The 27718-nt window shown below is 40.1% G+C and overlaps 1 protein-coding gene across 3 annotated transcripts in view; it reads right to left on the bottom strand.

Moving 5' to 3' along the window:
* Window positions 1–995: 995 nt before the first annotated feature.
* ACSL4 (acyl-CoA synthetase long chain family member 4) overlaps window positions 996–27718 on the bottom strand; it is a 37254-nt gene continuing 10531 nt past the window's right edge. Inside the window, exons 2-16 of one of the 3 annotated variants that reach the window (XM_087940913.1) lie at window positions 21565–21646; window positions 19022–19261; window positions 17115–17292; window positions 15754–15863; window positions 14955–15093; window positions 12912–13062; window positions 9828–9951; window positions 9203–9274; window positions 8192–8331; window positions 7252–7424; window positions 6583–6657; window positions 5178–5369; window positions 4691–4805; window positions 3523–3680; window positions 996–3008 (exon numbers count right to left, since the gene is read on the bottom strand). In XM_087940913.1, coding sequence (XP_087797039.1) covers window positions 2851–3008; window positions 3523–3680; window positions 4691–4805; window positions 5178–5369; window positions 6583–6657; window positions 7252–7424; window positions 8192–8331; window positions 9203–9274; window positions 9828–9951; window positions 12912–13062; window positions 14955–15093; window positions 15754–15863; window positions 17115–17292; window positions 19022–19249 — 2013 coding nt within the window. In that variant the 5' untranslated portion in view covers window positions 19250–19261; window positions 21565–21646 and the 3' untranslated portion in view covers window positions 996–2850. Of the gene's footprint in view, window positions 3009–3522; window positions 3681–4690; window positions 4806–5177; window positions 5370–6582; window positions 6658–7251; window positions 7425–8191; window positions 8332–9202; window positions 9275–9827; window positions 9952–12911; window positions 13063–14954; window positions 15094–15753; window positions 15864–17114; window positions 17293–19021; window positions 19527–21564; window positions 21648–27718 lie in introns of all 3 variants that reach the window. The other 2 variants (XM_026703081.2, XM_026703082.2) reach the window with 2 other exon arrangements.

The following is a 27718-nucleotide window of genomic DNA, read 5'->3' as shown; positions in this document are numbered from 1 at the left end:
GGTATGGTGCTTTATTGACTTGTTCTAGCTGAAAATGAGGGAGTGCTAGCTTAGCCTCAAAGTTGAAATCCATCCTAGCTTCTCTAAAATGGGATGACTTCCTTGTTCTAGTTGTTTCTTAGCATCTCCTGACAAGAGTGTGTTCTGATATGAGAGTGAAAGGCAGAAACGTGTTCCCAGTTCTAGAAAAACTTGTTCACAGTAAAAAGTATGGTTGTACAGCCTACTTATTAATCGGACAGCAATGTAGTGTACTCTCCCTAATTAACTATACACATTTAAAACTGGGAAAAATCCTGGAAAATTACAGCCTTAACAATCATGTGAATGAAGAGGAAGAAAAAAAAATGTTTTGTTGACTTTTTCTACTGAGTAGGCTATCCGCCATCTTGGAAAGTTTATTCCAAGAGCACTTCCACCCCTACTGAAAATGATGCTAATTGAGAAAGTGGAAGAGAAAGACTGCGCAGGCCAGCAGTACCATTAATGCATGTATAAAGTAAGTGTGAGTTGCTGAAACCACGCCTCAGGCATTTCTTCTGCATATACATTCCACTTCCTGTTTCATCTACATATACAATCCATTTCCTGTTTAACCTTTCATTATGTTTTAAATCAAAATATCTTTCTAACTCAAGAGTTTTATCCCATGCCGAATGAGCTTGTTTGGGGGAAAATCCACTACATGGTAGGGAGGGCGTTTGTTGTTTCTGTAAATAAGGGCTTGTGTTTGGTTGAGCTCTTAAGAGGCATTTTCCTGGGACCATATTTTCTTTTGGTTTGACCTGTTTTGAATGTTTCTATTTTCAGTCAATAGGAGAGGATAAGCTTGCCCAAAAACTATCTCAAAGATATTCCTCGTGCATTAAAAATGGGTCCCCCTGCACAGCCAAGTCTGATCAGGCAGTAAGATTAACAAGGATTAATGATCTGCTGTTACTCTAGAAGTTGGCTCACCCACACATCTACCTTGCAAAAGGAAAAACTTCCCCCACTTGAGTTTAAAACCACTGTGTATTGAACAACATCTCATACAAAATTTCTTCATTCACCAAATAATATCCAATTATTTTTCTTTTTTTTAACCGTAATATACACATTAAAGTATAATGAATAAAAGAGAGTCTATTTTATAAATACTTTAGAGCCACCAAAAAGTAATACAATGCACCCAAGAGCCACATTTGTACAAAAATGGAAGCCACATACAGAAAAGGATCGAAAGTGCACAGTAAGAACAGCATCCCATCGTTGCCACGTTCGTCTCAGTTTTTGTTTCAAGTGTGAACTACTAGTATGAATAGTGCCCAGTGCACAAAAGACATTCTGTGGAATAATGCACACAGAAACGCAGAGGAGGCTGCTGCTCTCTCCCGCCCTCCGTACATCAAGGATTTCCAGTTTTTCAATAAAAATAGCAGACAAAAATTTCCCTTTGCAAACACTTTAAAACACAAAGTTGCCAAGGCTACGTCCATCACTTGTATAGAAGAGAAATTCATTTTAATATAAGATTTTGTTTTATGCGATATAGTCAAAGATAAATTAAAATGCCCTTTTAAAATAAAAAAACAACAAACAACAATAACCGAATATTTTATCTGTGGTGAGGATGTGCTTGGAGGAAGCGGCGCGTACATCCCAAAAAGCATGGACACTCCGCAAAAGCAGACGGTGTGCGGACTACTTTAGCTACAGGGCTTGTTTTGTTCCACTGATTTTTTTTTTAAAGGTAGTGAGTGCGAATAAATAAATGATTGGAAAAGATACCAGCTTAATCGGGGCAGTAATGCCAGCGTTCTTAGGACGGCCAAAGTCATCACTTGTCTTCTTCCAAAAGACATCTTGAAATGTTTTGATTGGAATGTCTTAATTTACCTCTGCTCGTCTGTGAGGATAGTTTCTTTGTTTTAGGCACTCTAAATGTTTAATACTACCAGTCATCTCTTTCTGTATGGAAAACCACCGTTTGAAAGAAAGAAAAATAAATATGAGAGAATCTGTCTGTGCTCACCAATGGCAGTGAAAGATTCCCACCCCACCCCCAACGCAGCAGCAAACGTGACTTTTAAAAGTACCGCCAGTATTCTCTTGAGCAGTGGAAACTACTGCCAACTGCCTATGGTGCCTTTTTTGTGGAATGAATAATTTTTAAAAAAATCGGAAATTGCAAGAATAATTTCATGGCAGAGATGGGCAGGATGGTGCTACCGAAAGGAAGAACTTGGGACATGGTGCAGGAACCCAATCGGGCGTTGTTGCTTTGGACTCTCAGTTTACAACTGGGTGAAAGTACCATTTTCACAAGAGAAATCCCACTTCCTCTCTTTGGACCACCAACGACAGTCACCTTCCAACGAGCCATTTCGCAAAGGACCTGAGAGAACCATTTTCGGAGCAGAGTTTTGGAGCGGGCTTGGTTCTGCCCCACTCTTACAACCCCTCTTCCGTATCGCCTTTGCAACTGGCTTGTTTTCATCCATTTCGAAAACATCGCCTTGGACTCAAGCCAAGATGATCTGACTGCTTTCAAATCGGAGAAGAAGCCAGAATAGAAAGACTGTAGAAATACTGGTTTATCCGGTGAGGGAGTTCCATACGAACACTTGGAACTGGAAGTGGTCTAATGAAACCATGGCAGTGGGTCAGTATTTTTGACAGCATCTTGGGAAACTGCAGGGCAGAAAGCCAGCACAGCTGTTCCTTCTGGGTAACTGAGAGTAAATTTTCAACTGTTTTATGAAACACTGCTTCTGTTTGGAAATGCAGCCGCTCTTTGGGAAATTCTTTCGTCGTTCAGTTCCAGAAGAAACAACGCACGGTTTCTGACGCAGGGCGATCCGGGAGGCCTTATTTCCCTCCGTACATCCGCTCGATGTCATTGAGGTAATGGTTCTTCAGCTCCTTTCTTTTCAGTTTGAAAGCATCAGTGACTAAGCCTGTTTCGGGAGTCCAGGGCTCGGGACTCAGGCGGACTTTGATGGGCACTTCAAATCTTTCCAACTTCACTGGAGGAGAGCAACGGGGGTGGGGGGTTGGGGTGAAGAAGGAAGAAAACAGCAATCAGGATTTGAAGAGAGAGGAGCCAGGCAGATGGACACAACCTACAAATGTTATTCATTTATGAGTCAATGGAGCAGGCTTGGGGTTTTTTTTTCCTGTTCAAAAGGAGTACCTGTTTGTTAATAAGATACACTGTGCTTTCAGTCTTTTCTCAGGAGCATTCTTCCCCATGGCCGGCAGATGGCAGGATAATAATAAATGTAGCTTCACAAGGCCTTTCAGATCATTTTCAATCTGAAATACGTCTCTAAATCTACTCTGGGTACGTGTTGCCTGCCCTTAAACCCTCAGGACACGGCAAATATTTCTTTAACACTTGAGGAGAGGAGTAACGGGGAAGTGGCTTGCAAAAGCTCTTAAAACACTTCCTCCTATCATTAGTAAGATACTGAGTGATACTCAAGCAGGGTATCTGCTGCAGATAAGATCCTGAGTTGTAACCACACTACGTTTGCTTACTTTTGTTAGCCATGTCCTTAATCTCTTTCAAAACTTCCGATTCCATGACAGGATTGTTACAGATGTTGATCCAGTTGTCAGACATGCCCCTCTGCTCAGCAAGTGCCATGAGTTTCTTCTGATTGGGAACCACAAAACTGATAACGTAAGACTGGTTGCTAGATTGAAACACAAGAAAACGTCGTTCAGTTTTTATGAGACTTGACTAAGCAAAATGTTTTACCCTGAAAATTACACTAGCCCAGCCTTTTTCAACTGAGGTTCTGTGAGAAATGGTGTTTTGGGGGTAAAATACTTGTTGAACTTCACACGCTAGCTGTAGATGTAACTTTTACGCAGATGTTCCCAGAGATCTGAACATTATTTCAACTTATTTCCTTCAAGATTAAAAACAGAAATGAGAAAGGTTGCTCCAACCATGTAATATTTAGATCATTAGAACCTAAGGATGCCTTTCAGGGTCAGACCTCTGGCCCATCTATTTCCGCAGTTTGTTCTCACAGTGGGCAACCAACCGCCCAAGGACGCCCATCGGTCTCCCAGCAGGTGGATTTCAGAAGTTGATCCCTGGGATTTCCATAAAACCAACCAAGTTGATAGCCAGCACATCTCTATGGTTACTTGTCAATCGTGTGTGTATGTGTATATAGATAGATAACGGCTAAAAGGTGAGAAGAAACCAAAAGAATACTTTTGTACTTATATAGCGTATGAATATTTAGATCCAGAATGATTTCAGAAACGTGGGCATGTACCTGTGACCCTCAAAGGGTTTCTGAATGAAATGCCAAGGATCCTTTACTATGGCTGGTTTACTGAGGTACAGAATTTAGTTCGGCACTATCTGAAGGCTGGTCAGTTCCCTCACTCAAGATACAGGGCAACTCCGCTGGGGACCTTACAGCACCTAATGCTCCCAACATACGCAACGTTAAGATACATGAACTTCAACTCCCAGAATTCCTCAGCTGCTGGAATAACTTGAGTTATGTGTGTTACACGTGCTGGAATGGGCCTAGCTAGTTCCAGCAATTTGAATCCTACTGGAGCAATGATTTTGGAAAGCGGAGCACAAGATTCTTCTTTTCCAACCTGTTCGATATAAGTTGGCGATTAAAAAAAAACAACCCATGAAATTGTATGAAAGATCACATATATGTAAACTCACCTTTTCGCATATGCACAAATATTGTCAATCAGGGGACAGTTTTTCAAGGCTGCCTCAACTTTGCCAAGAGACACGTATTCTCCAGCTTGCAACTTCACCAAGTCTTTTTTACGGTCTGGGGAAAGAATCACACACAATTTGGGGCTTGAGAGACCACCCTCCTCTGAGTGAACACCCCTTTCCTCAGAAGGAACCCTCAGTGGAGCCAGAGACGGAAGGGTAAAGTCGGCGTTCTCCAGACATTCTATTTTAAACACAACGATGCCAGTTCTCATGCAAAACCAACTGCTGAGATAACATCTTCTACACCTTTGCAACTGCTAGAACCAAATTTTTAAAATGTAGTTAACAAAAAGTGAAGACTGTTATAAAAAAAGGCAACGGTTTTATATGGCTGTTAAGTGTATAACTCATCGTTGTGCTTGGAAGAGCTTACTCATATAAAAACAGGGACAGGTTTGTGAGTAAACCAAAATATTGTGCCTACCTATGATTTGGAGGCACCCGTCAGAATGAAATTCACCAATATCTCCAGTACAGAACCATCGCTGGCCTTTGACATCGACAATGAAATCTTCAGCTGTTTTCTCATCATTTCTGAAGTATCCCATAGAGACATTGGGACCTCCAATTATAATCTCTCCCCTAGGGTGTGGCAAGTCTCTTGTTGTGTAGCCTCCTAAAAAAAAAGCAGAAAGAATAAATTAATTGGTGGCTACAGCAATTCCTTTAAATCAAATCAAAATGATCATCAAGAAAGAATGGCAGGATAGCAAGAGCACTTAGACTTATATACTGTTATATAGTGCTTTACAATCCCTCTCTAAGCGGTTTACAGAGCCAGCCTCCTGCCCCCAACAATCTGGGTCCTCATTTTACCCACCTCAGAAGGATGGAAGGCTGAGTCAACCTTGAGCCTGGTGAGATTCGAACTGCCAAATTGCAGGCAACTGGCAGTCAGCAGAAGTAGCCTGCAGTACTGCACTCTAACTACTGCGTCACAGCGGCTCTTGTTGATTAATTATGTTAAGCCACTAAATTAACATGGGTTGTAAAATGTAATGATCCAACTAGGATCACAAACTCTGGGGACCAAAAAACTTTTGAATCTAACATGGGGGTGTCCAGCCTTGGCAATCTTGAGATTTGTGGACTTCAACTCCCAGAATTCTGTAGCCAGCGTAGGAGTTGAAATCCACAAACCTTAAAATTTCAAAGGTTGGACATCTCTAATCTAGAATATTTATATAGGTACGTATGGGACACAAACGACTTATTCAGAGGTAATCCCACTATATTTAGTGGGTTTTTTCCCAGAGTCAAGGAAATACAGGATCGCTGCTTCCCTCAGCAACTTTATGCAATTTATTAGGAAATGGATTCCCCTAACAGATCAGATTAACAAGCGTTTTTCAACACTGATAACTTTAAGATATGTGAACTTCAACTCCCAGACTTCCCATGCTGGCTGGGGAATTCTGGGAGTTGAAGTCCACACATCTTAAAGTTGCCCATATTGAAATGGACTGGTTTAACCAATACAAGTTAAATGTATCTATAGCCATTAGCCTCTTAAGGCGACAGACTTAAAAAGTTAATGGTTTTCTATGGGATAGGATTCGTCCCACAAGTGCACCACAAGGGGAAAACAGTTTCAGAACTAGGATATCCTGGATAAAAAATAATCAAGTTTCCCAGATGGTGCTGTATTTTCCTGCCCCCAAAAAGAGAAATGGCTTGAGGTGGGATTTAAGTCTTCTTGAGAAGAACTTAAGAGATGGAATAACTTTCCAACAAGCACATATTTGTCTAGTTTGTCGAGGGCATAAGACACACTTCTATTTCAGCATGGAAACAGATTAAAGTATATTAGAATAATGGGATTTTCTCACCTTCTTGCCAGTCTCTGAGCTTAATCTCGCAGCAGATAAGAGGAGCTCCAACTCTTCCAGTACTGTAGTCAGTTACTAGGTAGAAAACATCCGGAAACAAGGAATGAGATACGAATCAAACTAAGAGAAGAGCAGGGAGAGCTGAGGGTGGAATTAAGCATGTCATCAGCTTAGAGTTATTATGTGGCCACAAATGGTCCAATTCCTCTTAAACTCTGCTGACCCTTATTTGGCACCAATTTAGTATTAAAATTTAGATTGTTGTGTATAGGCTTGAGCAATACATCTTGAACTGCAACTTAATGTAGGGTCCTGATCTTTTGCAGCTATATTTATGCCAGGCACAAAAGAACAGGACCATACATTGAGTTGCGGTTCAGAAAATGTATCCCTATACACAGGAATCTAGTCAACTAAAGTTCAAATCTGAATTGGTGCCAGATAAGGGTCAACAGAGCTTGAACTTGGACTGTTTTTGGCAATGTAACTACTTTAAGCTGATGACATGCATAACTCCACCTTCCAGCTTTGCCTACTCTTCTATACAAGTGCTTGAAAGTTCTTTTAATGTAATTGCAGACTAGATTAAAAACAGCCCTGCAGGCTGTTTCTCAAGGGCTCCACACGAAACACCTTTACCATGAAAGAAGCTAACCACAAAATCCTTACCTTCAGTAATGGTGCCTGCTCCACAGGTTTCCGTCAGGCCGTAGCCTTGGCCAACAGGGCAGCAGAAGCAGATGTTCATGAATCTCTGGGTTTGGGGTGAGAGAGGAGCCCCTCCGGAAAGCATCATACGTACATTCCCTCCCAACAGGGCCTTCACCTTTTTAAACAGCAGTCTTAAAGGAAAAGAATCCCACAATGAGATAATGAAAGGGCGCACTAAGAGGATTTATAAACAGCAGGTACATGACTCTCTTTGGCCCCCTCCCAGATACACCCATTAATCCACCTGGTGTGGATTCAGCCCAATGTTATAGATCTGATCGGCTTTCTGCTCTGTTCAGAAGTGAACAAAAACCTGGTTTTCAGTGTGCGGGTTCTAGGTTCAGTTGACGTTGCAACAGACTCACTGAAATCATTGGCCCCCAAAATGATAGATAGGGCTATCTTTCACATCAGAGAAGTCTGGTTCAAATCCAATTATGTTCAAGTCAGGGAGATTTGAACATATTCACCAGAGGTTCCCCGGAAGTTCAGGAAATTTTTATAGGACAAAATATTCTACATGCACCCAAGGATTAGCTGTATGGCAAGACTCAAAGATAAACCCAGGGCCCCTCAAATAATCTGGACTGCAACTTTCAGAATCCCCAGGTGAATGGCCATGAATTCTGGGAATTGGTACTCAATATATTAACATTCTGGCAAAGGTTACCTTAGAAAGCCCCCGAAGATAAATAGTCTCACTGCAGCAATTTAAAAAAGTGCAATAACCTACACTTAAGAACCACTGATTTCCATGATGAATGAATGTACACCTGAAGGGAAGGTTAAGATTTAGACAAAGAGCCTGTCCAATCTGGTTGAACCGGTGGCTTTTTTACTCAAATGTAATCCCCAATTATATCTGCAACAAATATTAAAATACATTAACTCTACTTACAAGTTACAGAGAGGTGCATCATAGCCTCTTTTTATTTGTTCCAATTTATAGTCATATCCTATCTTGAACAAAGTTTTCTGGAAATAGTTCATCTCCTGAACTTTACTCATAACGTTCTTATAAATTCGATCCATGATTTCCTATAAACAATTTAAAGGAAACAGCTAAGAAACATTTTATTCCTGAACTGGTTTATACCAGCCCAAACCTGTGAATAAGGATAACAGGAAGGAGCAATTCATTTATTTTAAACAGCTAACTATTTCCTTAGTTGTATATCCCTTAATATGTAATCAGGCTAATCTATTGGTGGTCAATTTTACCTGGGGGTTATTTGCATAGGCATTCAGCGGAAAGCAATGGAAATATTGAGCATAGATCTCTCTCTCTCTCTCTCTGACACACACACACACAAAATAAATTACAATTTTTGCAGCCAGTTGCATTTTATTTTGGATGTGCTTAACAGGGTTTGACAAGGGAAGGTTGACAGAAAGGAAGACAGATTTCCAAAATGTGTATTATGAAACATGAGCAATGACAGCTGTTTCAAGCAAGCAAAGCTGTAGATATATGTACACCTGCAATTGGTTTTATAAGAGCCCTAATTTCAAAATTTTATTAGTTTCTCAAAATATATAAAATGCAAAAGAAACCAATGGCAAGGGAGGGGAAAAGGGAAGGAAAAAGGGTTGACTTCCGACTCCTTTGGGTACAGTAGAAGAAGGTAGCAGCATAAACACTCTACTTTTTTACTTTTATATAATAATATATGCTATATTATATTTTAAGAAACTAATAAAAATTTGAAATTAGGTATTAAAAGATCCAGGATATAGGGTTTTTTTTTTTACTTGTGGGTCTAAGATGGGTGATCTATATAAACCTATTGGGAAAAATAAGTTACTGTACTTTTTAAAGTTTAAAATTTAACATTTAAGCCATTTCTAATAAAGTTTCAGCATGGAATACACAAAGTTTCACAAGTATCTCATCCTTATTGATACTTACTGGCACGGCTGCCATCAAAGTGGGCTTCAGAACGGTGCAATCTCCTTTGCTTCCCTTTTTAATTTTGCTGGACTGAAAGAACGAAGGGGGGGGGGGGAATGAGAGCCCAGTTTTAACTTCAATTACTTTCACAGAAGAATTAAAACTATGGAAAGGTGTTTAGGGCTATTAAATTTTGTGAATTGAAAAAATAAGCCAAAGGAATGAAAGGTAGAACATTCATCGTATTTCACTACTTGAGGATCAAAGAGCTGATCAGATTCTAAAGCTGCTGAGAAAACAGAAAACTTGCAGCCAAGAAAATTAGAAATGTTCCAGGAATACAGTTTTAAGATGCCCTTATCTGTGCACGTCACTTTGGTTCAGATTATTGTAGTGGCAAGCTTAAGACTACTTCTCGCTCTAAAGTTATACAATAATGTATTAATCTGTGCAGTTTAATATTTTAGTAAACTTTTACTTATTTTACAACTTTTAAGCTGCCCAGAGGCATCTTGTAGGGGAGGTGGGTGGCGTAAAAAATTGATCAGTAAATAAACAAATGAATTTCTATCCAATGTTTGACATTAATTGAACACTTTTCCTCCTAAACAATTTACAAAGCAGTTTCCATCCATTGGCTTACCTGGTCTGACAGGGTGAGTGGTGAGGAATATCCAATCCTGCAGCCATAAGTAATACAGGAAATTTCTGCTGTTAGTTCTAATACATGAGCCAAAGGCAAGTAGCCAATATATGTGTCGTTGGGTCTAAGGGAAAAAAATGTACAGTAAATTGTTTCAATATGGCCAAGTTATCTTGGTTTAAATAAACACAGAACATGGTTTGGAGTTTTTGTCAACCAAATCCTTATAATCTAATACAGAGGGTCTCCAATCTTAGCAACTTTATGATTTGTGGACTTCAACTTTCAGAATTCCTCTGAGGTTGAGGAATTTTGGGTGTTGAAGTCCACAAGTCTTAAAATTGCCAAGGTTGGAAACCCTGGTCTAATATATATTCAAGTTGATAAAACATCAACTTGGATTGACCGAGTTAAAATGCAACTTCAGCTAAATTGGTTGGCCTCCAGAGGTAAGGATCTCAACTTGCTCGTGCTGCATAGAGAATTCTGGGAGTTGATGTTCATCTAGCCAGAGAACCCTCAGATCGGAGAAGCCTGCTTTAATAGACCTTATGCCTGTCATTTCTAGTTACTAGGGCAGAAGTCCCCACACTTGGCAACTTGAAGACTTGTATGGACTTCAACTCCCAGAATTCTCTAGCTTTGCTGGCTGGAGAATTCAGGGAGTTGAAGTCCACAAGTCTTAAAGTTGCTAAGTTTGGAGACCTCTGTACTAGGGCAACAGAAATGTTATCTTCTACACACAATTTATGTAATTCAAGCCAAAATAGATCAGACCTGGAGTCATGGCCTCTTGGGAGAAGTATGCTCAATAATTATCCTGCAGTCTTTCTGTCTCCCAGATACTTGAAATCCTTTGATATTATGATATGTTCAAATCCCACACTATTCTACTGCTATACTTTACTATTCAGGAAGTCCTTGTCTTACAACCATTTGTTCAGTGACCATTCAAAGTTACAATGGCACTGAAAAAAGTGACTTAGGACTGACTGTGTTTCACACACCCATTCCACCCTCCCCGTGGTCACATGATCAAAATTCAGATACTTGGCAACTAAGTCACAATTGCAGAGTCCTGGGGTCATGTGATCACCTTTTGTGATCTTCTGATAGAAAGTTTAGGCTCAATCGTGGTCATATATAGGTAGTTGACAACTACCTATATTATGATTGTCATCCCTAATGTTCGTTTTATTTTGTATTGAGCTTTGAAGCTTCTATAGATTATATTTTAAACAACTCTGTACAATGCTCAAAGAGTTGAAGTTACTAGACAGTCCAGAAATAAGTTGTGTACAAAGACAAACGTACTAATTCGCTCCAACCTCCAAGTTCTAGCAGTCAAGAGCATCACTGCTTTCTCTGCTTGACTTTTGGATAGTTAGTGGGCCTCGTAACGCTTGAAAGACCACAGTGGGCTTGCTTGAATCAAACAATAAAAACAGAGTACAGCTTTGAAGAGTTTGTCCCACTCCTTGAGCAGTGTAACTGCGTATTTCTGCTCCACTTGCAGCAGCAAAAACACAGGAAGACTTATCTTTACCCCATATAAAGATTAACCTTATTGCTTTTATTGCTCAAGTAGTGGAAAAAACTCTCCCTGGGAAGCCAATTACTAAGAAGAGAATAAGCTATGTCTCCAAAGCAAGTGAACCACATTATCTCTTTTGAGATAAATGTATGTATTTCTAATCTTGATGACTAATCTGTTTAAGTTTAAAGACCAATGTCTAAGGTACAGGTCATTGATTAGGTTCTGAACATGCTGAGTAGCATTCTTCGCAGCATTGATGAGCACCATCAAGTTTTTGCGTGGGCTGGGCAGAATATAATAGTGGTGTGTATATAGGGAAGGAAGAGCTAGATGGTAACACAGGTCAGCACCAAGGCTCCAATAAAGAAGAAGATTTGTAGCTCAGGGTTGAAATGAGGGCTCCTTGGTGCTCTCTGAGTTCAGTTGTTTCCTTGGAGACATTTCATTACCCAAACTAAGTAGCATCTTCAGCACAGATAATGTTACCTAGTTTGGGTAATGAAACATCTTCAAGAAAACAAGCAAGCTCAAAGAGCCCTCGGTAGCAATAGCACTTAGACTTATACACCGCTTTATAGTGCTTTAGAGCCCCCTTTAAGTGGTTTACAGCCTCTTGCCCCCAGCAATTCTGAGTCCTCATTTTACCCACCTTGGAAAGATGGAAGGCGAAGCCAACCTTGAGCCTGGTGAGATTCGATCGGCCAAATTGCAGGCAGCTGGCTGCAGCAGAAGTAGCTTGCAGTACTGCACTCTAACCATTGCGCCACCGAGGCTAAGGCTATTGCAATTATGATCACAAAACCTTAATCCAGTAATATACAACCCTCCCAGTACCAGCTGTTATTGTGTCCTAACCCCAATCCAACCCCATTTCCCCCAAATTAAAAATAACAGAAGCTTTGACAATTATACTTTAAGATCTTGCATGGGACACCAGTGTTTGTGACATTATCACACCAAACCAATGGGAAGGGAAGGGTTGCTGGCATTATTATGGATCCAACAGGTTCCTGGGAACATGGCAATACCCACCCAATTTAATCTCTTAACATAAATTGCCGTTACTGCCAAGCATCAAGGAAGGATGGTAAAAGTTTGGCCAGTCCAATCTCTGCATCTTTCATTCTGTTTACAGAATACAAACACTCCTAGCTGGAGAAGGCAGCACACATATGGGAAGATCCACCAGGGAATGGAAGGTCCTGGGTTTCTATCTGTTGGACTCTCACCTGCTATCCCCAAAGTGCTTTTTCCAAAAGGCAACCAAAATTCCTTGGGTTTTTTTTTTCTTTGAAAATGTTTTGCTTCTCATCCAGAAGCTTCTTTGGTGTTAGCTTCTAGTTCTAACTTCTAAAAGCTTCTTCGATGAGAAGCAATAAGTTTCCAAAGGGGAAAAAAAACCTATGACTTGGATGATTAGTCATCAAATGACTTGGATGATTGAGAATCTCCATAGACACCTGCTGGCTCCTCTCTATTCTCAGCCCATCTGCCCTGTTTGTGGAAAAAACTGAATTAGAAACAAATGCATATATTTAACTGCTTACCCCAGGCCAGGTATTCGCTCACACTGTCCAGTCATTCCAGCTATCAAGTTTTTATGGACCATCATGACCCCTTTTGGCCTCCCTGTGGAGCCACTGGTGTACATTACAAGGGCCATGTCTGTAGGGACAGGGCGGCAGGGAGGGATGCTTACTGGGCAAAGATAAGAAGGCAAAACAGTTAGATTACACTTTTGAGAAGAAAACAAAACTGAGTCTAAAACTAATACAAGTTTTTATACTGTGAAAAAAACAGCTAAGCATAAGTGCAAACAGACTTGCAAACCAAGCAGGGCTAAGCCTTGTGGCCCACATGACAGTAAAACGTTGAAAAGGGTGGAAAAAATTCTGGTCGCTGTTGAGAAAGGAAGGCGTGGGCTCAGGTCTTCGAGGCACGGAAGAAATGATCGTGTGATCAGGACACGCTTAGGCCAAGTGACATTGTGGCATCACTGTGGCTTGTGTAGGACAGCAACTGTGATGAGAGTTTGGTGGAGAAAAATTCATTCTTCCATTAAGTTTCTCACCTATGAAAAACCTTGAATGGGGAAGGCCAAGGGTTATTTTTTTAAAAAACTGTATTTTTACTTCTAGTGCTGGCAAATGAGAAGCACCAGCTCATGATTGTGGTGGTGATGAAGCACCTTTGTAAGAACCCTTCCATTCCAGAAAGTCTCAAAACACAAATGATTATACGAACCCTCGTGGCACACAGCCTTGTGCACAATTCAGGCTGCTGATAAGATCTCTCTCTTGCTCATCAGCAGCCACGCTAGACTCTGTTTCTCTGCCGAGGTTTGAGGTGGGACTTCAAAAGCCACAGCTACTCATCCTCCCCTTGTCCTTCTAGAGGACCGACCCCTGTGACTGTGTCAGCTCCCTTTCAAATTCGGAACAAATTTCTAGGGAAGCAGACCACAGGTAGTCCTCAACGTACAACAATTCATTTAGTGACCGTTCAAAATTACAACGGCACTGAAAAAAAGCGACATGACCGTTTTTCAGAGTCACAACCTTTGAAGCACCTCCATGGTCATGTGATCAAAATCCAGGCACCTGGTAACTGCTCCATATTTATGACTGTGGTGACATCCCAAGGTCGTGCGATCCCCTTCTGACAAGTAAAGTCAATTGGGAAGCCAGTTTCACTTAACAACCATGTCACTAACTTAACAACTGCAGTGATTCAATTAACAACTTTGGCAAGAAAGATCATAAAAATGGGGCAAAACTCCCTTAACAACTGTCTCACTTAGCTTGTCAGGAATTATGTCAAGGACTCCCTTTCTACCAACAATTTTATAAGATGAACAATGTGAGAAGCACCGGTAGAAGGTACATGAAATACTCAAATTTTTAAGAAGTATATATAAAGTCAATTCACTTAAAGACCAGGTTACTATCTTATCAACTGCAGGGAATTTACTTAAGAACTGTAGCAAAAAAGGTTGTAAAATGGGGGCAGAACTCACTTAACAAATGTCTTACTTAACAACAGAAATTTTAGCCTCAACTGTGGTTGTAAGTCAAGGACTACCTACATTGTTAAGCAAGAACAAACAGGAGGGAAAAGGAGTATAGGTAGTCCTCTACTTACAATAGTTCATTTAATGACTGCTCGAAGTAACAACGGCACTGAAAAAAGTGTCTTATGACTGTTTTTCAAACATATGACCATTGCAGCATCTCCATGGTCATGGGATCAAAATTCAGACACTTGGCAACTGACTCATATTTATGACGGTTGCAGTGTCTTAGGATCCTGTGATCCCTTCTGTGGCCTTCTGACAAGCAAAGACAACAGGGAAACTAGATTCAATTATCAACCATGTTACTAACGTAACTGCAGTGGCAAAAAAAGGTTGTAAAATAGGGCAAAACTCAGTGGGTTTGATTACGGTCATTAAATCGAGGACTACCTGTATATTTCTTATGCAGAGTTAAAAATGAAATTATTGAAATGGTCTAGAATGCTGCTGGTAATATAGAAAAAGAACCACAGAACACGATTGTTGGAAAGGTCTACTACTCAGATGGTCTACTTACAGTTTTCTGGTTTGGCCCCAAGTTCTTCTACGGCTTGCATGTTATGAATCTCCAGCCCTTTGGGATACTCTGATTTATTGATAGTCTTATTGTCCACATAAATGATGTATTTAAGGCAGGGAATTTTTGACAATACATTCTAAGGAACAAACATAGTTGAGAAATGACTGTGGGAAACCAAGCAGAAGTCTGCAATGCACGGCATATGTCTGCATTTGCCTCTCACGATTGTGAAAATTTGTTGTTGTAATAATGTTTTAAGAATATATTCTTCTCGTTTTGACTGTTCATAAACCATCGAAATATGAGGAAATCTTATTTATACAGCTTATGGCATTTCCAAGGCAAAGAAGTTTCATGTAAACTAAAATGGCTGTTTTCAAAGTTTAGTACAGAAATTATAGCTGCTGGGCAAGTTATTTGTCTGCGATGATTAATTTCTGACAACTTTCAAATAATTGTTAAGGTTATGACCACACACATTTTACAGTCTCATTGCAAATTACCACTGACTACAGTTTTATAGTATACTCAGAAATGCAGCCTAATAAACTTTAGAATGTTAATCTTCTTTAGACAACAGAGTACCGCATATACCATTATATCAAAATAATATAATGTATGATGTACTATACATAATACAAATATTATTAAAAATAAAATAAAATGTAGGCTTTCCTTACAGATTAAATTAAGTTAGGCCCCCATTATTCCCAGTATCTTTTAGTAACTCAGCTTTGATCTAATTTTATTTTGATCTAATATTTAATTTTACTATCATGCTTACAGAAAGATTTACCTTCAGTTTGCCTTCCAAAAGATCTAAGCTAGTGATTAGAAAGGATGCTTCACATTCATTTAATCCATAGGTTACCGCCTCTTCTCCAAGGGTTGAATATAGGGTAACAACTATTTAAAAAGCAAGAAGTTAGTAAGTAGATCAATAACTAATTCAGCTGAAGCAATAAATATTCCATGTTAATTTTATGTTTTGTGTACAAGTAGTCCTCAACATACAAACAGTTCGTTTGTGACTGTTTTAAGTTACAACAGCACTGGAAAAAAAGGCTTATGACCGTTTTTCACACTTATGACCGCTGCAGCATCCCCATGGTCATGGGATCAAAATTTGGATGGCTTGGCAGTTGGCATGTATTTATGATGGTTGCTGTGTCCTGGGATCATATGATCCCCTTTTGCGACTTGGGAAGTCAATTTCACTTAACAACCATGTCACTAACTTAACCACTGCAGTGATTCAATTAACAACTTTGGCAAGAAAGATCATAAAAATGGGGAAAAACTCCCTTAACAACTGTCTCACTTAGCAACAGGAATTATGTCAAGGACTCCCTTTCTTACCAACAATTTTATAAGATGAACAATGTGAGAAACACCGGTAGAAGGTACATGAAATACTCAAATTTTTAAGAAGTATATAAATAGTCTGTTGTAGGTGTAAAAGTATGAAGACTTGACCCCCTAATAAATTGTCTGGTCTTAAAACAGATCATTTTGTTATTTCGTGTTGTATGTATTTTAACCATATGTATAAATGTCACCATTAATTCAACGCAGGCACCAGTTTTTTAAGCTATCTTTGTGCTCGGGTGGGATTCAAAAATCCCAGCAACCAGTTTGCTGCCCGGGGGGGTTTGCTGGGTGGGAGTGGCCTACTGGAGCTTCCTGTTTATCGCTTCCGGTGGGCCTCCAGAGCCCAGGGGAGGCTGTTTTTGCCCTCCCAAGGGTCTGGAGGCTTCCCCTGGACCTGTGGGAGGGTGAAAACAGCCTCCCCCGGGCTCTGGAGGTCCACCGGAAGCTGCAAACAGGCCCATTACCAGATTTCTGGAAGGCCCGTTTCCCCCCCTCCCAGAGCCTCCGTGCAGACCCTGCACTTACCTCCATCGAAAATAGGCCGCATGGAGGCTTCTGGGAGGGGAGGGGCTGGGGGGGGGGCAGGGCCAGCCGGTCGGTTGAAATACCAGTTGTAACTTTAACATCCGGCTCACTTGAACCACTCCGAACCGGTAGAATCCCACCCGTTTGTGCTGGTGACGATGTGACACTGAAGGCAAACATCTTTCAGGAGTGGTGACACGCTGAAGAGAATCGTCACTATGGCCCTTATTTATGGAGGTGAAATGGAGCACGGATACTCACGAGGGAAGTTGTACCGGAAGCAAGACTGGGCGGCAATAAACCATTCGGCTCGAGTCTCGCAGAATACGGCCACGGTGCTCTTGGGCTGCAATCCAAGCGCCACTAACCCACTCCCAAAGTGCTTCACCTTCTGGTTGGTCTCTTCATAGTTCAACCACCTATAGTTTCCTAGGATTAACTGGTCAAGATTAAACATTTGATCAGATAGCGTTAAAGCAAGAGGATCAAAACAAGACAGACTTAAAAAAACAACGAAACAGTTCAGCCACTGCTGATATAAATCAATTTATACTGGATCAGCTTTGATTATTATTTTAGAAACGGTCCAAGCCACTCCAAGTTTTCCTCTTCTGTTCCACTCACTTGGTTCAATAAAAGGAACCTCCTCTGAAACACTTCAAACTCTTCTATCACGTAAGGGCCCATTTCCAATCTAGAGGACAACCACTCTAGAACGTGTGATGGCGCCTTTATCAGCACAGCAAAGTAACAATGAAAGGGGCCATCCAAAATCCATACGTTCATGATGGCCACAGGAGAACAAACAGAAAAGAGTTCAAAAGGAAATGGGACAACTAAGAAATAATACTAGTAGTCCTCAACTTATAACTTTTCATTTAGTGACTGTATGAAGTTACAGTGGCACTGAAAAAAGTGACTTGTGACTATTTTTCCTGCTTATGGCTGTTGTAGCATCTCCATGGTCACGTAATCAAAATCCAGACACTTGGCCATGAGTCAATATGAATCAACATTTATGATGGTTGCAGTGTCTCAGGGCAGGGGTCGCCAACTTTTTGACTTTGGGGGCCACCAAACTCATAATTTTAAATCCCGCAGACCACTAATATGAATTTTGACTGGCGGTAGCTTGCTGACATTGATGGGAAAGTCGGTCCCGTATTCCAGAGCTGCAATAGTCACAGGATTGGCCCTTTGGTCATCCTGGAGCAGCTGCTCCTCCACCCAGGTGCACCAGCCTGTCATGGACTGGAGGAGCTGCTCCAGGATGACCAAAGGGCCAGTCCTGTGACGTCTGCAGCTCTGGAATACAGGACCGACTTTCCCACCGACATCAGCAAGCCACCCTGGGGCGGATTTCCCTCCCCCGCCGTCGGTCTTACCTTCCAGTTCCAGCTCGCGTGGCTCTACTCAAGGTAAGGTTTGTGCTTGGCCAAAGGGTGGGAGCCAGCGGGTGGGCGGACCATGTGGGTGGCGCAGCCTTGTGTTCCTGCGCAGCCTGGATTAATTGCTTTGGGGGGGGGGGGCTTTTCTCTGTGGACCACCAAAATTTTCTCGCTGACCACCCGTGGTCCCTGGTCCACCGGTTGCTGACCACTGTCCCAGGGTCATGTGATTTCCCCCCTTTTTGCAACAAGCAGATTCAATAGGAGAACCAGATTCACTTAACCACCGTGTTGCTAACTTAAAAACTGCAGTGAATTTTTTTTTAACAACTGTGACAAGAAAGGTCATAAAATGGGGCAAAACGTAGCAACCATCTCACTTAGCAAAGAAATTATGGGCTCAGTTGTGGTCGTACCTCTCTTTCAAAACTAATTCTAGCTTTCCTCTTGTCCGGTTGAAAATCAAGACAATTATATCTTCATGCCTCCTGAACGTCTTTTGGGGAAGATGATGTACACCTGCTTAAAACTCCTTTACCTTTTTTTGTGAACTTGCAACTAAAGTCTAATGATGATGTAATGATAACCTGATATGGAAAGTTGATTAATATAATATGAATATAAATTTAAATTTAAGAGGGAAGACGATATTGTGCACAAGAAATATGTACCAACTGACACACTGTACAACTGAAAGGTTTTATTTGTTGTTTTGTGTTTGTTTGTTTATGTTGTCAAAAATTTAAAAAAACTTTTTACCAAAAAAAAAAAGCCATTTACCTTTTTAAATACTTTTCCATTTGGCTGCATTTCGTTCTCTTCGCTCAGGACCTCTCTTGTTCCAAGACAGTCTTTCTTCCCAAACTTTGTCACAGCAAGGTCAAACAACTTGTCCAGTGTGTCCACTCCAGGAAAGTCTATACTGGCTAATGATTCCATATGCGAAATAGACCGATAGGGACTTCCAGGGCTGTCGGAGATGGGCTTAGCTTTTAAGCGCTTCGCCATAGCTTTTTTCTTCTTAACATTTGTAAGAAAATACCAGGGTATGAATACAAGGGCACTGTACACATTTATCAAAAAATACAAGGGGAACCACACAAAGATCCACAGTCTTTGTTTAAGATTCATAGTGAACAGCTTTCTTTTTCTTTTAGATCTGCCACCTGTCCTTTTGGGGAATCCAAGTTTCTTAAGTTTTTTTTTTCTCTCAAGGAAGAAACAGCAGCAGCAGCAGGCAAAAGCAGAAACGAAGACTTTAGGCAGCTGAAGTTTAGAAGAGTCACTAAAGGGTTAGAAACGATCAGCAACAATCAGCAATAGCAGCAGCAAATTATTTGAAGATCATCAGAGAGCATTAGGAAAGCAGCAATAATTTGTTAGCTTCAGTCTTTGATTGGCTTCATTTCAACACGCAGCTGGGCCCCGAACACTCTGACATTTGTGAACAGCGTCATGGAATTTAAATCACTGCATCGGAAGGAAGCAGATCTGTTCAATGGATCTTTGCCCCACTCTAAATATTTAGGAGAATTAGGTAAACATTTTGCTCTTAAAAGGTTAGGCTTTTAATCCAATTTAGCAATATGACCATTACCTCATTATGGTCAAAAGTCCATGGATTTCTCTCCCCCCCCCCCCCAAAATGTGGAAAGGCTAACAACATTTAACAAATAACGTTTAATAAGGCTGTTTATGATTCTGACAATCATTTCTCTTTGTTGTTTACTGAACTGTTTATTTGTAGGATTTTTGTTATTGTAAGGGAAATGATGTGTTGCAAACTTAAGAAATCTGTTAATTATTACATACATTCTTTAGAAAGTTAACTTCAGCAGCCTTTTTTTAAAAATTGCACCTTCCAAGTAAATGTTCAAGCCAGCTCAAACTAAAAGAATTAAAGTTAATAAAAAGGCCGGAAGAGAAAACTTTCAGCACGAAGACAAGGGTTGGATTAGGAGCACTGAAATAAATTTCAATATTTATAATTTCAATAAGATCTATTTTCAGCCCTCTGCCAATGATCAGCGTATTTCATGTTGCCAATATTCAGAAGAGGAAAGCCTCTGAAAAAAGGACATACTTTCTAGAACTTTTCCCTAAACTGGACAATCAAGTGGACAGTGGGGGACAGAAAGGGAAACAAGCTATTTGTCAACTATTGCTTCAATCTAATGCTCTCCAGAGGTTTTGGGCTGCAATTTTCATAATTCCCAAGGGCAAGGCAAAACATCTGGAGGGCATATATGACAGAAAGTCAGTTCCAGGGGAAAACTGTAATGAAGCTCAAGAAAGATGTTGTAGCCTTCAAGCACTGTCTTAAAGTCTAGGCAACCAATTCCATCTTAAAATACTTACAGGTTGCAGACTGGATTCTCCCCACCCCAATAATGGAATATGGCTCGTTTTAGACTTCTGCTGACTATTGTGGTTGTTTACTTACTCTAACTGGTTATTTTTGGTACAACAGCAGATTTATATATTTACTTACAGTCCCCAAATCATTGCATTTACCATTAACACCTGTAAGCTTCCAAGGGGACTTGAGTGATTGGCCTTCACTGAAAACAAAGGCATGAGATTTAAATCGCGGCTACTGGAATGAAATGTCATGATTCCCCCATTCCACTTAATATACAGTAGTATTTGTCAGATGAGAGATGGACCACATGCTGAGTTCCAGTTATGCTGGTGAGTTATGAGTTCCAGTTATTGGTCATGCCTTTACACGAAGATCTAGTTCAACTAAAGGTCAGCCCTAAATTGGCGCTAGATAAGAGTTAATGGAATCCAAGAGGGTTTAGATTTAGATGTTTGCGGGAACTTAAGGACCCCAGGATGATTCCTCTCTTGACTCTGGCCCCAGAATCTGCCTGCCGTTCTCCTACAGTAGCTCCTTAAATGCTATTTTGATCATTTTTTTCACTTTAACATTCCAGAAGGATTCCACACGAAGAACATACGCAGAAAATGTTAATATTACAATCAAGGCTTGACATAACACATAACATAAAGTATTATCTAAGAGTGAAGTGCTTAAGAGGTTCTGAAAAAGCAAACTATGAAAGAACCCAGTGATTCACAGCATCAGTTCCAAATCAGCTTCCCTTCCCACTAGTTTGGATTGATAAGAAGCAGTTCCCAGACACAGTCTCAAATCCTATTTTAAAACACCCAACTTTCTTCATTATTTCCCCAAATCAGAAAGCACAATATATTACATTTATATATTCTGCAAAAGCAAGACTGCTGAGTTATACAGGTAATTAATAGATGAATAAAGACAGACTTCAATCAGAAAAAAAACCCCACACTCTACTTACATTGCTTCCAAGAGAACTCAGGTCTTCTAGACAAATTCAATCCACAGCAAGGATGGGGAAACGAGCAGTATTTGTATCTAGGCTAAGAAAAAGTTTTATGTAAAAATTAGTAACTTTGTCTGTTAGAAAGCTAGTAACTTTCTTGCTTTCCCATCCTGTTCTGAGCATTCATGTTTATTTGGAAAACGTTGCCTCAAGGCAGTTTCAAAATTCAGAAGTGTTTCCTTCGAGTCGTGGTGGTGATTCATGGACGGGAGTCCTTTTGCAGGAGGTTAGGAGAGGATTTCAACTGTCTTTTTCTGGAATGTTTTTCCACTCCTCCAGGACTAGAAGACCTCCAATGTCCCCTCTAGTCCTGTGATTCTATAATATTCTACCCTAGTAATAACCAAAAGCCAGTAGTTTTGCTGGGTTTCTACCCAAGAGTTCATTTTGAGCCATTTGCCCATGATTTTAGCAGACAGCAGACATGGTTTGTTAGGCTATTTCACACATGTATCAGATCAGCTATATAAATAACTTCGATCAATTATAAGAAAGCAACATACTAGAAACCAGAAGTACACAAAGATATATAAATTATTTCTTACTAAAATCTGAAATAGGACCATATTAAGTGGCAAAACTAAAGATTCTACTTATATCTTTAGCCGAGGTTTATTTGAGCTGAAAACAAACATGCCTTATGCCATCAGACTTGAAACACTAGAAAACCTTGAATTACGCCTTCTTCGGTCTGATCTAAGTATGGTATATAAAATCATACATTGCAATGTCCTACCTGTCAATGACTACTTCAGCTTCAACCATAACAATACAAGAGCACACAATAGATACAAACTCAAGGTTAACTGCACCAAACTTGATTGTAGGAAATACGACTTCAGCAACAGAGTGGTCAATGTCTGTAGGGGGTGTACATAAGCGCACCAACATGGCCTACCGTCCCTGTCCTATTGTTTCTTTTATTTTTCTTCTATGTACCCATTTCATGTATTCATAACTATGTATATACTTATACCTATTATCTTGTAAGTGATTGACAAATCAAATAAATAAATAATGTCGAACTCATGACCCGCAGGCCAGAGTGCCATGTGGTGGCTCCGGCCCCGCCCAGTTTAGTGAAGGGGGAAAAAGTCCCAATAGGTCACGTGACGCTGCTGTGATGCCGCGAGTTTAGCACCCCTGGTCTACGTAGTCTGATTCAATAAAGCAGGCGGAACCATGGATATGAATGCAGCATTACACAAACACAGCCAATATGATGGGAAAGCCAGAAAAAAAATTAAGAGAAAATATACTACCGGTACACATTTGGCAGCTCTCCACTTGTAAATACCGTAATGGAATAGTTACAGTCACTGATTCCTGACAAGTTAAGTTCATTTCGGGATCCTACTGCATTTTTTCCATCTGAGTCAGCACTTTTTACTGCCTTAAGCATGTAATAATCAGAATGTAAGCTGTCTAGACTAGAGTTTATTCACTTTTCAAAAACCCAACAATAATATTTCTGTGTTTTATTTAACTGTGTGGTTACCCAATTAATTCCATTTCTTACCGTGTATTAAAACCGCATGAACATGTTTGATGTAAAAGTGGTATAGGTGGTTCTCGACTTATGAGTAGTTGCTAAGCAACTGTTTGAAGTTCTAATGAGGGGCCCTTGGTGCTCTCTGAGCTTGGTTATTCTCTTGCAGACGTTTCATTACCCAAACTAGGTAACATCATCAGTGTTAGGGTAATGAAACATCTGCAAGAAAACAAGCACGCTCAGAGAGCACCAAGGAGCCCTCATTTCAACCCCGAGCTACAAATATTCTCCTTTATCGGTTCTGATGGATCTCCCTGGAATGACCCAGAATCCGTTTTAATAGCCTCCTCCCCCTACGGTCAATGAATGCACTTTGGACCCTCGACAACCAGACCACATTTGTGGCTGTTTGCAATGTCCTGCGATCGTATAACTGAATTTTTATGATCGCTTTGTTAAAAACTGGCATTTATTTTTGGGGTTTTGGGGGGAAATCGCCCATAACAAACCCCCTGTTCACTTAAGCCGTGAACAACTACAGTAAAAAAAAAAAAAGGTGGTAAAATCGAGTCAGTCTTGTGGGTGTCCCGATTTACAACCATCGTGAGTTACAACCATGATGCTCAAGCTCCATGGCAGTCATAAGTTGAAGACTACCTGTAATAACTTGGGGATGATGTTTTATATTTGCAGTAGCTAAATATATTTATAAGAATTGGCTAAAAACGTAATGACCTGGAAGGCATAGCACATATAGCCAAACAGTATTTTAAAAACAATAACTATGGTAAAAGCAGAATATTTTAGTGACCCAGACACATTGCCGCAAAGACATTTGGGCATTCATGCCAAACTGCAAATGGGTATGAAGAAATCAGCTATTCATGCAAAAGGGAATTCTCCAAATGTGGGGTAAGTCCGTGTGTTTCAGAAGCTACGAAAGCAACGAAAGAGACACGCTTCTTTACATAAGAATTTCAGAAAAGTTCTGTGGGGAATTACATATGTTTTGGGGAAAATAATTTAGAGTTGACCTACAAAGCCAAGGTAATTTTTGCACGACTTAAGTATTACTGGAAAACAGGGAGGAAAATGTTTAACTGTCTGCAGAATACATAAATAACATTTTTCTATTATACTATCATTTTCTTGAGTTGTTTTAGAACAAGTTGACATATGTTTTGGAAATAAAACGCCTTAGCCAACTCCTAGCCTGCACCTTTCCTGGCTTCAAAAGTATGAAGAGGAAAAAACCTGAGAAATTTCATAGTGGATTGCTAATAAAGGCCAAATCTGCCTGTTTCTTGGCTGTCTACTGGGTGGAAAGTTGAGACATTTATATATTCAGCCAGTTTCCCTATATGCAGTTTTCCTCATGTCAATTTTGTTTCTACTCTGGCTTTTCCTACTTTCAGGCTGAAATTGCGTTGTTCAAAATACATTTTATGGCCAAAAAGCTAAAAATACTACTATGAACAAAATGAAAACAACCCATCAGATTGCCATTTTTAAAAAAAGATTTTCCCTGTATTACTAAAATTAATCTATCTCCAGTTCTGGTGCTGTCACACCATCTGTGGATCATGTTCTTGGGTTAAAAGGGTACTAAAATAATTCCATTTGTTTGAGGGATTGGGCTTCATTTCTAGATGTGCATGCATGTGTGTATGTACATACATACATACATACATACATACATACATACATACAAGTTGGGAGTCCTCTAAATCTAATGAAATAAATAAATCATCCTCTCCCTTAATAACAGTCTATTGGCTCCCAATGTCCTCCCCCCAAAGATTGGAGATGCTGAGGGTCATATCTGGTGAGTACAGGGGAAAGAGAGAGGAAGGAAGGAAGGAAGGAAGGAAGGAAGGAAGATTGTCATTATATATGTGGAAACTCATTCAGTAGCCATGTACTGTTTCTTATTACAGGACCACAGGCAGAAGAATCGGCCCTGTCCAGGTTGTTTTATGCTCTACCAGCACTCAGACTGTGACAATTTATGAGCTGCAATCAATGCTAACATTTCACTGTCATGGAATCCAATCCTATAATTTGATTAATCCCTAGAGACAGGGGTTTAAAACCAATTCGGATGTCAAAGCCATATTTAAAACTCGGGGCTTTTTAGAAACTCATCAGAGGTCACTTTAAACCAGGAAGGTTGATACCAAATCAGGTTTCTGTGAAACTGCAGGGCAACAAAATATAAGCAACTGGCAGGAGGATAATGCTAAACTGCAATTCCATTTTTATGAACCAGCCAGTCCCAGCCACCGTATGAAAAAATGAAGCTAAGTATCCAGAAGAGGTCATAATGTCTTTGCCAACATCTAGTCATATACTGTATATCATTTTGCAGATAAAGTTTGGCACATCTGCCCCTGGAATGGGACGATTTGCCATGGCCAATTCACTGCAGCCAACTCACCATGGGACAATTCAACAAAAGTCAATCTAGGAATACAAGAGTTACAATAATTTTGACAAAAATGTGTCAACAATAATAAAAGTAATGCTTAATACAATGTTGAATTGTCCCACAGAGAGTTGTCCTGGGCCCCATCTGCACCTCCAAAGAACTGTTCTTAAATGGACTCAAGCTGGAACACAGGGATGTGATGACCATTTTCACATGAACTTGGTATCTTTAAAATGCCTGGAGTCACAGTACCAGAGCATGATCCTTAGTATACCATAAGTAAACCCATCACTTTCAAGAATAGCTGAACTTAAAGTAGCATAATATTATATTTACGCAGGATTCATTATTTTTATAGGCCATTGTAAGATTTGATGTTTTGTTCCAGAGTCTAAAATAACACGTCTTTAAAACCAACTGCACATTAATTGCATCTAAACCTCATCAGGTGTGCATAAACTAATCTGTCATGTTGATTTAATTTAATAATAAACAGAAGAGTATTCAAATTATACTCAATTTTCAGGGTCAAAAACAGAATACGTGTTTAATTGTTACCAAAACAGAGGTGGTATTCAGCAGGTTCTGACCAGTTCTGGAGAACGGGTAGCAGAAATTTTTAGTTCAGAGAACCAGCAAATACCACCTCTGGCTGGAGATTTTACAGTATTCTTCCCCTGCCACTCCCACAGAATCGGTAGTAAAAAAAAAAAATTGAATCCCACCACTGCACCAAAGGATAAAAAAATAGCATCTCTGCCTTTCTGAAGACAATCCAGGATGGTGAACAAGGTGAACTCGCTCAAGGTAGGATCGATTCTAATCACCCCATTCTGACCCAGCAGGCTGACAGAAGAACATCCAAGGAACTTCGCATTATCGAGACATCCTGTCCTAAGGTCCAATTTTTTTTATTGCAAACTTTTGCATTTTTAAACAGTGAACGCAGAGGGAAAAATACATTAAGTTGCGTATTGGAATTCTTTTAAATGATTCGACGGCAATATTATTACCGCTACTTGAAATATACTGTATGTAGATTTCTTTAGAACAGCCCACTGCTGTTCGTAGCAATTAAAGATATATGTTCACTGGCAATGTGCTTATGATATGCTTTCGTCTGCATGCTCATGTCCTAGCAATGTCCTATTGTAACCTTTTGAACTGAGGAAATGAGTAAGCAAACTACTCAGAGGGAAACGCGGCTATGCTATACACAGTTGAATAATCAAATGACGTGAGATGGTGCAAAATAAAATTTCTGAGAGTGGAGCCGAGTCCTCTACTCCATCCAGAGATATCCGCTTTCACTTCTCACATCAGAGGGTCCACAATATTGGGGGTTTGCTGTTGCTCATTAACGGTACACAACCGCATCTGGCTGGAAACTTAGGGAAACTGACTTGGATGAATCGAGAAAGACTGCATCACCATTTCTCAATCCACTCTTTGCATTTACACCCCCTCCCCCCCATGCGCATAGTACATAATTGCGCATTTCAGTGAAAAATGGGAACATACAAACTGCCAAACCAGTTATGCGACCTTAAAATAATCACACCATTTTTTTTTTCTGAAGCTGTTTCCACATCAGGTGGGATGGCACCACGTTCTAAAAGTGGAGTTTCAAAACCTGCTTCTCGGAGGGGAAAGGAGTCAGCAGTTTCACAGAACCCCCATCTGAACAAGCCTCTTCTGGTCTTTGGATGAGATACTAAAAGCGCCTGCATGTTAAGATTCGCTTGAATTTTGGCATGTAACTCCGCCCAGGTACTCCAAAGATCATAAATTAGCAATAGGTCTGTTCTTAATAGTCTTACAACTGCAATTGAATGTAATCAGTCCAAAATCAACAATTAAAAACAGAAATTTAGCATGAATGTGTAAAAGAGCCTGGCATAAAAGGAGAAAAAAAAAACTGAACGTAAGAGGAGAAAAATATACAACTTATCCTGCCTTTCTTCAAGCGCACAGATGTTCACACAACAAAGGATCACACACAGGGATAACTTGAAGGAGAGCAACACTAATTCAGAGAGTGGTACAATTCTTAAATATGATGGGGATGGGGATATGTCTAAATGAGAAAGTCCCATTATCAATTTCCAACTTTTCTTTCCCAATCTAGGAGCCCAAAGATGTTTGAGGGCAGAACACCATGTAAGCCCAATGTACAGCCAATGATAAAA

The sequence above is a fragment of the Pseudonaja textilis genome, chromosome 12 (assembly GCF_049901715.1).
Source record: "Pseudonaja textilis isolate UNSWEBS1 chromosome 12, rPseTex1.2, whole genome shotgun sequence".
Lineage (NCBI taxonomy): Eukaryota > Metazoa > Chordata > Lepidosauria > Squamata > Elapidae > Pseudonaja > Pseudonaja textilis.
The sequence above is the reverse complement of the archived record's forward strand: the minus strand, read 5'-3'. Positions and strand labels throughout refer to the sequence as shown.